The sequence below is a fragment of the Oryctolagus cuniculus genome, chromosome 2 (genome assembly GCF_964237555.1).
Source record: "Oryctolagus cuniculus chromosome 2, mOryCun1.1, whole genome shotgun sequence".
Lineage (NCBI taxonomy): Eukaryota > Metazoa > Chordata > Mammalia > Lagomorpha > Leporidae > Oryctolagus > Oryctolagus cuniculus.
This window is the reverse complement of record NC_091433.1, coordinates 40,777,337-40,791,161: the sequence shown is the minus strand read 5'-3', so window position 1 is coordinate 40,791,161 and position 13,825 is coordinate 40,777,337. Positions and strand designations below refer to the sequence as shown.

The following is a 13,825-nucleotide window of genomic DNA, read 5'->3' as shown; positions in this document are numbered from 1 at the left end:
TGTACATCTTCTCCCTCTCTTATTCCCACTCTTACTTTTTACAGGGATCAATTTTCAATTGGATTTAAACCTCTAAGAATAATTCTCTGTTAAGAATTTAATCAATGGTATTAAGTAGAAAAAGAAAATAGTAAAAAGAATAAAATAATGAGCTGTTTCTGGACAGTCGGGACAAGGGTTGATCGATCACATCATTGCTTCTCATAGAGTCAATTTCACTTGTACAGGTTTCCTTTTAGGTGCTCAGTTAGTTGTCACAGATCAGGGAGAACATATGGGACTGTCTTATTTCACTCAATATGTTCTCCAGATTCCTCCATTTTGTTGCAAATGATGGGATTTCATTTTTTTAAATCACTGTGTAGTAGTACTCCATAGAGCACATATCACATAATTTAATTATCCAGTCTTCTATTGATGGACATTTAGGTTGATTCTATGTTTTAGCTATTGTGAATTGAGCTGCAATAAACATGGAGGTGCAGATAGCTCTTTAATTTGCCAATTTAATTTCCCTTGGGTAGATTACGAGGAGTGGGATGGCTGGGTTGTATGGTAGGACTATATTCAGATTTCTGAGGTATCTCCAAACTGTCTTCCATAGTGTCTTTACCATATTGCATTCCCACCAACAGTGGATTAGTGTGCATTTTTCCCTACATCCTCGCCAGCATTTGTTAGTTGATTACTGTATGAAAGCCATTCTAACCAGGGTGAGATGAAACGTCACTGTGGTTTTGGTTTGTTTGCGTTTCCCTGACAGCTAGTCATCCTGAACATTTTTTCGTGTGTCTGTTGGCCATTTGGATTTGCTCTTTTGAAAAGTAGTTTAGGCCCTTGGCCCATCTCTTAAGTGGGTTGTTTGTTTTGTTGTTGTTGAGTTTCTTGATCTCTTTGTAGATTCTGGTTCTTAATCATTTATCAGTTGCATAGTATGTTTCTACTTTCAAAATTACATTATCTATGCTGTACAGGAGTCAAAACTTAAGAAAAAGGAACTCATTCCTTTGTGTTGTAATTTTCTCTCTAGCTTTGTTGGATCCACTCATCAGCTAAAATGGAATATTACAAAAACCAGTGACAGTCACACATGAATTTTATTGAAAATGAGAAGCAAATGAGAGACAAATGAGAAGTAAGGCAACTGATTGGGACCAGCCACCGATCAGGACCTACACTGCTTACCAGAATACGGCCCCCAACATCGAGTTACACAGCTTTTTATACTATTCTGTCCACTAGGGCTCAAATTTTGAACCAAACCCCTGGTATGCAGTAAACAATAAAAAGAAAACCAGAATATGGTTGTAAGATAACAGTTAACAATAACAAACCCAATAACAGATTGAAGATTTGGTTGTAGGATAACAGTGAAGGACACATTTCTGTCAACCTAGTTCCTGGGAATTTGGGCCCGCATAGTTTTACAACATACACCCTTAGCCATTAGCAAGCAAAGCTAATATGTACAGAAGCAAAAGATCTGCAATTAGCTTTTAGCCACACTCACTCCATTTTGATTCTGACTCTACAGCTTGACCAAATTCATCATTATTTTCAGCACCACATCCATTGCAAATAACCTTTCCTTCTGCCTCCAGGTTGTAAAGAAAGAGACCTTTGGGAATGTCCATCCGATAAACAGTGTTTGAAGCACACATTGGTCTGTGATGGGTTCCCAGACTGTCCTGATAATATGGATGAAAAAAACTGCTGTAAGTGCTTTTTGGCATGTGTCAACCCAACATTTTTTTAAGACTTATTTTATTTTTATTTGAAAGAGTTACAGAGAGAGGTAGAGACAGAGAGGTCCTCCATCCACTGGTTCACTCCCCAGATGTCTGCTACAGCTGGAGCTGTGCCGATCCAAAGCCAGGAGCCAGGAACTTCTTCTGGGTCTCCCACATGGGTGCAGGGGCCCAAGGACTTGGGCCATCTTCTACTGCTATCCAGGCCGTAGCAGAGAGCTGGATCGGAAGAGGAGCAGCTGGGACTCGAACCAGTGCCTATATGGGATGCCGGCATTTCAGGCCAGGGCTTTAACCTGCTGTGCCACAGCGCCAGCCCCCAACATTTTTGTTTTAAAAACAATATACCTCTTCCCTGGAAAACATGCAGGAAAATTTGTAAATGTGTATCAGAAGCTTTTTTTTTTTTTTTGACAGGCAGAGTGGACAGTGAGAAAGAGACAGGGAGAAAGGTCTTCCTTTGCCGTTGGTTCACCCTCCAATGGCCGCCGCGGCCAGTGCACCACGCTGATCCGATGGCAGGAGCCAGGTGCTTCTCCTGGTCTCCAATGGGGTGCAGGGCCCAAGCACTTGGGCCATCCTCCACTGTACTCCCGGGCCACAGCAGAGAGCTGGCCTGGAAGAGGGGCAACCGGGACAGAATCCAGCGCCCCAACCAGGACTAGAACCCGGTGTGCTGGTGCCGCAGGAGGAGGATTAGCCTATTGAGCCAAGGTGCCAGCCATCAGAAGCTCTTAGTTTTTGGGTAGGCATTTTGGCACAGCAGGTTAAGCCACTGGTTAGAATGTCTGCGTCCAATATCTGAGTGCCTGGGATGGAGTCCCACCTCTGCTTCTGATCCAGCATTCTGCTGATATCCCTGGCAGGCAGCATTGATCACCTCACTGTTAGATTCCTGCTGCCCACGTGGGAGAACTGGATTGGGGAACCTGGCCTAGCTCTAGCTATTGCAGGTGTTTAGAGGATTTAGGGGATGAACCAGTAGATGAAATACCTTTTTCTCTGCCTTCCACTGTGTGTGTGTGTGTGTGTGTGTGTATCACTGTGGCTTTCAAATACATAATATTTTTTAAAATGTTTGTCATCCTGATGCTTATCACAAGGCTGTGTTCTTGCACTGACTGAATAGCAAAAGGAGGCAGACTATACCCTCCTCGTATATACCTCATCTCAGGCCTCATGCTTTGTCCCTATTGTGAATGGGGGGACATGGAAAAATATTTTTTGAAATATTCTGAACTTTTGACCAGAACTGCACCTGTAAATATATATGCCATGAATATACTCAACTGTTTAAAATATATACATGGTCGTATGTTCTAGCATTATTTGTGCCAAATGAAAACACCCCAAGTATCCAAAACTAAGAAAGATGAAGTATAATGATTAGGTGAAATAATATGCAAACTTCAAAATAAAATTACACTAAATTCTCCTGGGTCCACTATATGTAATCAATTGAATAAAATAAGATATACAATAATACATGCAGTTTTGTCCTATGCTTTGAAAGTACATATATCCACATAGGAAAAATGTCAGAAGACTGTAATATAAAGTTTATAACTGTGACCTCTGGGCAGTGGGATCATTAAATTTTTAAAAAAAATCTATATTTTCTCAATAATCACCATTACCTTTAAAACAAAAACAAAACAAAAAAAACTTTGTCTCTAAGATGCTTCACCTATAAGTGACAGAAATCCCAACTCACAATGAAGACATTTATTATCTGATTTATATATCAGATATGTCTTTTATTATCATGTAAAGAAGTCAAGAGAGCCGGCACAGCAGTTCAATAGGCTAATCCTCCACCTGTGGCGCCGGCACACTGGGTTCTAGTCCCGGTCGGGGCGCCGGATTCTGTCCCGGTTGCCCCTCTTCTAGGCCAGCTCTCTGCTGTGGCCAGGGAGTGCAGTGGAGGATGGCCCAAGCGCTTGGGCCCTGCACCCCATGGGAGACCAGGAGAAGTACCTGGCTCCTGCCATCGGATCAGCGTGGTGCACTGGCCGCAGTGGCCATTGGGGGGTAAACCAACAGAAAAAGGAAGACCTTTCTCTCTCTCTCTCTCATTGTCCACTCTGCCTGTCAAAAAAAAAAAAAAAAAAAGTCAAGAGCAGGGTAGATTCTTGAGACTGTGGGAGTTCACAACTTTTGTGTTTCTCTTTCAACTTGACCTTGAACTGTCTCCTAGCACAGTACAAAGATAACTGCTGAGGGCACCTGGGCCACCAGGCTGCCTTGATCATATCCAGTCCTCATCTCTGGACCATTATTAACTCATTTACTCAGGTCAACTTTGGTTGAGGGCCAGTGTACAGTCAGGAGCCTTGGTATAGATTAGGAAAGACGGTTTTGTGCAAACAGCTGAATTGCAAAATGCAGCACCATGCAGAGAAAGCCAATTAGAAAAAGATGACATTCTCTCCAGTTGCCCCCATGCCTCTGTAGGGCACCTGGCCTGGCCAGCAGAATTTGGACAGGAACTAACCTGTGAAGCACAACCCACAAAGCTATAGGCAAAGGCCCTGATCTTGGATCCTGCACTAATAACTGCACTTAGAAAAAATTAATCATCCAGAAAGGTGCTGTGTCCAGCTTAAATTAATCAGCATCTTCCAGTGGAACTGGGATCAGAGTGTGTTGGAGGGGTGGGGTTTGAAGCTGAGCAAGATCAGATCTCCTTTAAAAAGGAGGAAAAGAAATAGATGCTAAGTAGGTAATTGAGAAGATTTCTCATAATTCTGAAAAACTTAAATTAGTGTGACTCCTAGAGTCATTTAATAGTTTTTTTGTGTGTTTTTGTTGTTGCTGTTTTTTTTTTTTTTTTAAGCAAACTATCTGCCTAATAGAGCTTGTTTATTTTCTATAGTGGCTTCAGTCTGTTCACCTTTTTTGCTCAGCTCATACAGATTTTAACCCTGTCCTCTGATTCTTGGTATTTCTGCTGCTATAGGAACCAAGCTCCAGTCCTTTGGAAATGCTAAATCTATTGAAATGCTGTTTGGGAGTGTGGCCACAGGAACTGAGTCTTCACACATTCTGTTGTTCTGCCTTAGTACCTGTGTGGAGGCCTCAGCTACTGTCGCTCCCCCTCTTCGTGGAGGAACGACACTAAGCCCTGCCTAGGCTTCATATCCGAGTCACGGCACCATTATGTCGCTCCCCCTCTTCGTGGAGGAACGACACAGGACCCTGCGCTGTTCTTTCGTCTGCTTGGCCCTCCCCGGGTTTGCTGCTGGTTCTTCCCGGGTTGGCTACTATCCCTTCCACCTCCGTGGAAGGGCAGTTCCCCCTGGCCACATTCCCCACTTCCGCAGGGGAGCGGCACACCGCCGGCCGGCTCTTCTCGGGGGCTGCACAGGTGTTCCTTCAGCTAGATGTTCCCCTTAGATGTTCCTGGTGCATGCCGTCTCTCTCCTCCTTTATAGTCCTCCTCCGCCAATCCCAACTCGGCTGCCCACACGCCGAGTACGCTGCTCTCCTCCAATCAATAGCAAGTCCTACAGTTTATTAGTTGAACTGGAGGCAGCTGTGCGGAAGCTGTTTACTTCTCTCCCAGCGCCATATTGTGGGAGAGCAGATGCATAGAATAAGTCTTAATTCCAGTAACTCAGTCTAGTCCGGTTGCTCCCCACAAGCTACCAAGCAGTTTCTTCCTTCTCTCCTCTTACTGCCCGTGTAGTCACACTTTCCAAATGTTTCAGTCTTTCCACTTCTCTTTCCCGTGCCAGCCTTTTGCCAAGCCGATGAACTGGAATGTGCAAACCACGAGTGTGTGGCACGCGACCGGTGGTGTGACGGTGAAGCCCACTGCACGGACAGTTCCGATGAATGGGACTGCGGTAAGCAGCTTGCGTCTGCCACCTGTCGTACACCTGCGTGCCTGTCGTCTGTTGAAGCTAAGTGAATCGTGAATTACTTCACGGATTTTACTGTGTTCATCTATTTTGTTTCAATGTTAGAAAAGTGGACAGCGGTGATTCACAAGTGTTATTTCTGACTCACAGAACATGCCCCTTCTGTATTTGAAGTGTCTGTGTTAGAAGAATTATTTGAGTTCAATTTTTTCTTAACAAAGACCGCTAGAATAGGATTTGAAAGCTCCCTGTTATCATCTAGGTTCAGCTGCCATTCTTGGGTCATCTATATGCCCCAGAGCCTGAGACTAAAGTGCCCCCTCCATCTTCCCCGCGTTGATGCAGAGCCAAGTGGGACTTTTAACTACACAGTTCCTTACAAAGACTGGATAAACAGACATCGCCCAGCAGTACCTGCAGTGCTGCCATTTGTAATCTTGAGTTTCATTAATTCCCTCATCCCACGCTCATCACCGCTTACATTCACTCAGCTCTTATCTCAACCCTTTGCATCATTGGACGAATCATGATTGTTATGTGTGGGATCAGCTGCCTAGGGCTTCATAAATGATCTGTGCCTGAGTAAGTATGGAATACGCTCTTTTATTAAACAGAAATTAGTGCAGAGACCAAATTAATCCTAAATTAGCATCATATGCATACCCTTGCAGTTCCTTTTGCTTTCTCCAAAGGAAATGATCTGAATGGTGCTACAACTTGCTCCTGGTAATCATGCAAATCCCAAGGCAAACTCAGGGGATGGGCCCTGCCTTTGGTCGTCACCTAGCTCACAAAGAAAAGCAAAGACCTGCCTGTCTGTTCCTGCTGGGGCCTACGGTTCTTTGAGTAGGGAGCTTTTCCAATTCGTTGATTTTAGCTCTTCATTACTTTGAGAGCAATGATTTGCTCAGGATGGGCATTCAACCAATGCTTCTTAAGTAAAATAAGAATGCATGTATGCAATGATCAAAGGCGTTTAAAGTTATCATTTGGTCTCCTAAGAAGAAATGGTTTTAATTAGAGTTTTCCACCTTTTGTTCCCCCAGTGACCCTGTCTAAAAATGTGAACTCCTCTTCGGTGCTGACTGTTCACAGATCTGCTACAGAACACCACGTGTGCGCAGACGGCTGGCAGGAGACGTTGAGTCAGCTGGCCTGCAAGCAGATGGGTTTAGGGTAAGGTCAGTAGTTTGTAGCATTGATGAATTTCTCAGAGGACTTTGTGGAGCTTGGCAGTGATACTTTCCTTATGAATGCATAGTGAATTAGAGCTCCCCAACAAGGAGCCCTCCAAAGGCTGGGAAATGAATCAGGTGAGAGGACAGCAGTTAATCCCAGGCACCTGCTTTAAAGACTGTGGCCTCAAAACCCACTTTGAGGAAGCCACTAAAAGTAAATGAAGTAATTACATTTTAAGTACTTCTAAAATGAAATGTTTTCCTTATTTATAAAAGTATTAAAGTATTTTCCCCTGTAGAACCTGGATGGGAAAAATCTCAGTTTCCTCTGCTGAAAATTCCCTTTTAGGGAACACACATTTTTTAATGAGTCAAAAAAATAGAACTTGAAGTTCCTGATATTTCTATTTACCCTAAGTAATACAGGAAATGTAACTTGAGAAATAGTTGAACATTTTTGCTTTCTTAATAGAATGAAGACGTATTCCGGCTTTGATACAGTACATTGAAATAGATACTTGGGAAAGCTGGATACTTGCTGGTTCTTGGGATTTTCTTTTCAGGTCTATCAAGGATGAAAAGTAATCATTTGAAGGATGTTAGACTACATATCTTAGACTATATGAACATATGTGAGATTTGGAGGAAATGTAGAAATGAGAGAAATAAAGAAATTTTAAGTCTCTAAAATAAAAATTTGAGTACATGGCATTTTCCAGGATCTGCCAAGGAAACTTGAAACATCTTAAAATAATGAGCCATTCAATAATGGGACAGCAACTCTCAGCATGATTTTGTTAGCCCAATTTGAAGAATTATGTGACTCCCAGCATCTTAAGCCTATTCCTTCCAAGTGGAAGACCCACATTTTTGAAAAATTGAGTAACATGCTAACCTAAAATAAAAGAACTTTAAACTTTGCCAGAGTGGAAAAATCATATTCATCAAGATCTATTAAATTATATTTAATTTTCCCAACTTCCTTATTGTATTTAAATGAAATAGGATATGATTATGATCAATAAATGAAAGACCATTTGTGCTCATTTTGATGTTTCACTAAGACTCAAGATTACTTCTAAATATAAAAACTTGATTACATAATGACAGCTAACCCAGGGAAACTGGAATTACACAGCTTTTACAACAGATCTTTTAACTTTTACACCACAGATCTTTTAACAAGCCATCCTGAATGTAACTATTCTATTGAAAATAGATGGGAGATCAGTTTAAAGATTCTGATTTATAGTTCTTCTAATTTTGTGCATATGAAATACTTTTATTAAACATACATATAACATAAAATGTGCCAACTTAACCATTTAATTTTTATTTAAGAGGTAGAGAAAGACAGGGACACAGAGAGAGAGAAGGAGAAAAAGACAGGAAGAGAAAGTTCCTATCTTCTGGTTCCCTCTCCAAATGCCTACAGTGACGGGGATTGGGTCAGCTAAAGCCAGGAGCTGAGAACTCAAAGTAGGTTTCATAAAGGTGGCAGGGACCTGGCTGCTGCGGTACCTGCCGCCTCCCAGGTGCGCATTGGCGGGAAGCTGGAATTGGAAAGTGGTGCCAGGTATTGAACCTGGACAGCCTGGCACTCTGGCAGTATGGGCATGGGCAGCATTTTAACTGCTAAGCCAAAGACCGACTTCCTCTCTTTTTTATTTAAAAAAATTTGTTTGAGAGGAGGAGACAGGCAGAAAGATAGATCCCATTGGCTGGTTGATTCCCCAGCTGATTCCACAGTGTTGTGTAATCATCACCCAAAATATTTTCATTATTCCTATAGGAAATTATGTACGCATTTGGTAGCAACATATTTCTCCCTATCTCAACCTAGGCAATTACTCACTTCCTTTTGTTCTACATGGATTTTCCTATTCTGAATATTTTGCTTTAAAAACATTTTTATTTTTAACTTATTCAAAAGGTAGAAATGCCATCACCTGCTGCCTCCTAGGGAAGCTAGAATTGGGAGTGGAGCTGGAGCTTGAACCCAGGCACGCTATGTGGGGGATGTGGACATCTTAACTGCTCTGCTGTCCACCCAACCAATAGATGGAAGCTGTCTCTGTCTTTGTGTCCCTCTCAAATAAATAATGAATTATTAAAATAAAAAAGTGAGACATTCAGCCTAACATTTAAGATGTTGCCTATGTTCCATATCAAGAGTGCCTGGATTTCCATTAAAATAAATGGAAATGTAATATGTGATCTTTTGTATCTGGCTTTTCACTTAGGATAATGTTTCTGAACACTGCTGTGGTATGTACCAGTACTTCATTCCAGTTTATGGCTGCATAGCATTCTATTGAATGAATATACTAAAATTTGTTTTTTCATTCAGATATTTCAGTTTTCATTTTTGGTATTATATGCATTTTGATTTCTTTTTAAATCCATTTGCCACATTTTCTTGAAATAGTGGGGAAAATTTCAATATTTTTAGATATTTAAAATCCAAATATTTTTATTTGTGTTGCTTTTAAAGATTTATTTATTTGAAAATCAAAGTGAGAGAGAGAGAGAGAGATCACCCATCTGCTAGTTTACTTCCTCAGTTGCCAGGGCTGGGCCAGGAGCTTCATCCAGGTCGCCCATGCGGGTGGAGGGGCCCAAACACTTGGGTCATCTTCAGTACTTTTCCCAGGCACCAGAGCAGGATCAGAAGTACAGCCAGCACATGCGGCTGTGCCCATATGGGATGCTGGTGTTGCAGGCAGGGGCTTTACCCGCTTTGCCACAATGCTGGCCCCACAAATATTTTTATTTTAGATGAATGTATTCCACAACAAAATTAGGGAAATCTGAGATGGAAGTGTGGTTGGAAAACCATTATTGATATTTGACAGGGTTAAATGGATAAGTTTTGATAAGTCATTCAAGAAAAGGAGTTACCAGTATTTTTATTGTTTTGATTGCCTTCAAGTTTACTCTTCATTTTACTTGAGTGAATTATGAATACACAAAAATTCTGGAGAGCCAGGCTGGGGCAGGAATGAGCAGAATGGGTGAAATGAGGCCGAATTCCCACTTAGTGACGGGCTGCTCAGGAAACTGCTGTGTTCCATGGTCTCGGAAGCCAGCTACTGCGCGCAGCTTCACATTCCGCTGCCAAGGCCTCAGATCCACTCGAAGTAACCAGCACCTTTGAATCCTTTCACCCAGATCCAGCATCCCTGATTGGAGGGTTTCTCTGGCCACGACTGGCCCTTGCACCAGCTGCCAGAGAGGGGGCTCAGTCTTCCTCAGCTTCTGCAGGGTTGTGTCCTCTACAGAGGCCTGCCTTTACGCCAGACCTGCTGTGCATAAAAATGGAAGTTTTACAAGACTCAGCTAATGCTATCTGGTTTTCTCCTTCCCTTTCTGTTTTTCTAGCATCTGCATATGGGTCTTGTACCAGACTAGGCATTGTATAGAGGACGAAAAAGTGAACACGTCATCAGATGGTATATTGTAGTGGGCAAGACACATGAGTGAGAAACCAAGAAAACAAGATTAGGATGAAATTCCAGATTTTTGTCATCTGGGAAAGGCGTAATCTTACAGCATGGTACATGGCGTTCTTGTTAAAGCTATATGAGGAAAATATTTAATTGTAAACTTACCTTGGTACTATAAAGCATTAATTGATTCACACACCCTTTCACTAAGCATGTATAGAGAATAGCTTTGTGATGTAGGACCCAGACCCACCATATCCTAGCTCCATAAGTGGATAATACATCTCTTTGAAGGGGGAAATTCTGGAAATAGTTCATTAAGAATTCAGCTCTACACTAAATTACATATTTTGCAAGGATTCTACTAAAAAGCTTTCATGGTAGAAGCAGTTGATTAAAAACACTTGTACTTAGTGTTTCTCGGGCCCAAATTATGCCTTCCATGTCTTACAACATAAATGCTAGCCTCTCAAGTAAGTCCTTGTCTAAATGAGAAGATTTAGAGTTCTTTGTTCAATGTGAAAAACTTTTTACTTTCATCTTTAGTTGTCTCCCGAGTTCACTCTACACCAGAAATATGATGGCTATCTGATTAGACAAAGGTGTAAATCAAACCCCTAAATTCTCATGACAGTACATTGACTTTGCTACTTGCATGCCCACCATCAAAAACATCTGGACATTCATTTAATCAACAATAAAAGTCAGCATTTAGACTGCTCTCTAAGATCTGCCAAATCCTCAGTGGAGACAGCTGGTATTTGAAGAAGTTACTCTAAGGAAGTGTGACTCCCCGTGTCTCTTGGCTCCAGAAGCTCTCTCTCTATCCAAAGTCAGATCATCTGGAAACAGCGTGTCTGGGCTATACTGTTTTGGCAAATATTCCTTTATGGAGTTAGTTACAATTTGATTTTATGCCTTAATATTTTAGAGTTGGTCATAGGAAAAACACCCTTTCAAAAGATGTTTCTGTCTTGGACAAGACTGCAAACATGCCACCTTTTTCATTATCTAACAGTCCTTACTAGGTCCTGATGTAAGGATTTACATGGTAATTTACTCCCAAAGGTTATTCACAGGCAAAATGGTCTAAGTTCACGTTTCTTTTGTCATGTAAGAACTATTTACTTAAAGATGGTTTCCTTATTTACTTACATGTAGTTTAAAGAAAGATCTAGTCCTCTATAGTAGTAAATGTAGCTCAGGAGGCTGGTCTTACACATATAAACCATGGAGAAGAAGCTGAAAGCCTTGTTGTTATTTAGAAAAAAAGTGATGTGTAATTAATATACCATAAAATTCACCCTTTAAAAGTATACAGTTTTTAATGTATTCACAAAGTTAAGCAATCATCACTGTCCAATTCCAATATATTTCATCAGTTCCAAAAGGAACTTCATAACCACTAGTAGTTACTTCTCATTTCTGTCTCTTCCAACCCCTAAAAAATGCCAATCTCTTTCTTCCTCTGTGGATTTGTTTATTAAGCACATTTTCTTTTTCTTTTCTTTTCTTTTTTTTTTTGACAGAGTTAGACAGTGAGAGAGAGAGAAAGGTCTTCCTTCCGTTGGTTCACTCCCAAAATGGCTGCTGTGGCCAGCAGCAGCTGCGCTGCTCTAAAGCCAGGAGCCAGGTGCTTCCTCCTGGTCTCCCATGTGGGTGCAGGGCCCAAGCACTTGGGCCATCCTCCACTTCACTCCCAGGCAACAGCAGAGAGCTGGACTGGAAGAGAGCAACCGGGACAGAATCCAGTGCCCCAACCAGGACTAGAACCTGGGGTGCCGGCACCACAGGCGGATTAGCCTAGTGAGCTGCGGCACAGGCCTATTAAGCACAATTGCATTTGGCGTGATTTCAAGGTTCATCTATACTGTAGCTAGTATCAGGACTCCATTCCTGTTTTTGGGCTGAATACTATTTTTTTAAGATTTTTAATTTATTTATTTGAGAGGTAGAGTTACAGACAGTGAGAGAGGGACAGGGAGAAAGGTCTTCCGTCTGTTGGTTCACCCTCCAAATGACCACAATGGCTGGAGCTGCGCCGATCTGAAGCCAGGAGCCAGGTGCTTCCCCCTGGTCTCCCATGAGGGTGCAGGGCCCAAGCACTTGGGCCATCCTCAACTGTTTTCCCAGGCCACAGCAGAGAGCTGGATCAGAAGAGGAGCAGCCGGGACCAGAACCGGTGCCCATACGGGATGCTGGCACCGCCAAGTGGAAGATTAACCTGTGCCAAGGTGCTGGCCCTGGGCTGAATACTATTTCATTGAATGGCTATAACCCTGTGTTGTTTATCAGTTCTCCAATTGATGGGCATTTGGGTTGTTTTCAGTTTTAGCTTCTTTGAATAATGATGCTATGAAAATCAATGTACAAGTTTTTGTGCAAATACAGCTTTTCAATTCTCTTGAGTATGATAGCTAGGACTAGAGCTATTTAAGCAGTTGATAACTCTTTGTAGCTATTTTACGTCTTTATTTAATTTTTATTTATTTATTTTTAAAGTAGCTGTTTTTAAGTACTGTCAAACTGTTTTCCAAAGGGCTGCACCATGTTTATACTTCCACTACAGATGCAGGAGAGTTCCAGTTTCTCAACATCCTCACCAACACTTGTTATTGTCTATTTTTATTACAGTTATCCTTGTAGGTACAAACTAGTATCTCATTATGATACTGATTTGCATTTTCCTAGTCACTGATGATATTCAGCATCTTTTTGTGTGCTTATTGGCCACCTTTGTATCTTTATTTTTGAGAAATGTCCATTTAAATCCTTTACTTTTATCATCATTTTCACTAATATTGCCATTGATTTATTTTTTAAAGATTGATTCATTTGGAAGTTGATGTTACAGAGCGTGGGGGAGTGAGCCAGGTGAGTGAGCACTCTTCCATCTGCTAGCTCACTCCCCTGATGGCCACAATGGCCAGCACTGGGCCAAGCCAGAGCTAGGAGCCAGAGCTTCTCCCAAGTCTCCCATGTGGCTTGTAGGGACCCAAGCACTTGGGCCATCTTCTGTCTTTCCCAGGCCATTAGGAGAGAGCTGAATCAGAAGTGGAGTAGCCAGGACATGAGCCAGCACCCATGTGGGATGTAGGCATTAGGAGGCAGCTTTACCCACTACATTACAGCGCCTGTCCCTCCATTATGTATTATCTAGGCAGTCAGTAAGGTATTGCTTCCCTTCAAAATATGTATTATTTTCCTTTCCATTTGATGCACTTTTTAAGAGATTTATTTATTTGAAGTCAGAGTTAGAGGGATTGGGCAGGGAGAAGAGAGAGGGAGGTCTTCCACCTGCTGGTCCATTCCCCAGATGGTCACATTGGCTGGGGCTGGACCAGCCAGGAGCCAAGAACTTCATCTGGGTCTTTTATGTGAGTGCAGGGGCCTAAGCACATAGGACATCTTCCTCTGCTTTTCCCAGGCTGCTAGCAGGGAGCTGGATCGGAAGTGAAGCAGGCAGGCCTTGAACCGGTGCCCCTATGGGATGCCAACATCACAGGCAGAGGCTTAACTTGCTATGCCACAATACTGGCCCGAATTTGATGCACTTTTACTGAGTACCTACTATGTTTTAGGCACTGTTT

At 42.1% G+C, this 13,825-nt stretch overlaps 1 protein-coding gene and 1 non-coding gene across 7 annotated transcripts in view; both read left to right on the top strand.

Moving 5' to 3' along the window:
- The window catches only part of CORIN (corin, serine peptidase), a 322,793-nt gene that overhangs the window by 270,463 nt on the left and 38,505 nt on the right, over nucleotides 1-13,825 (top strand). For all 6 annotated transcript variants that reach the window (XM_008248589.4, XM_070068193.1, XM_008248573.4 and 3 more), the window contains 3 exons: nucleotides 1,602-1,715; nucleotides 5,486-5,596; nucleotides 6,658-6,787. In XM_008248589.4, coding sequence (XP_008246811.2) covers nucleotides 1,602-1,715; nucleotides 5,486-5,596; nucleotides 6,658-6,787 — 355 coding nt within the window. The remainder of the gene's footprint in view (nucleotides 1-1,601; nucleotides 1,716-5,485; nucleotides 5,597-6,657; nucleotides 6,788-13,825) is intronic.
- On the top strand, nucleotides 2,829-2,961 carry LOC127490456 (small nucleolar RNA SNORA51). Its single transcript, XR_007918405.1, has one exon. It is a non-coding gene; the product is annotated as a small nucleolar RNA SNORA51 (small nucleolar RNA).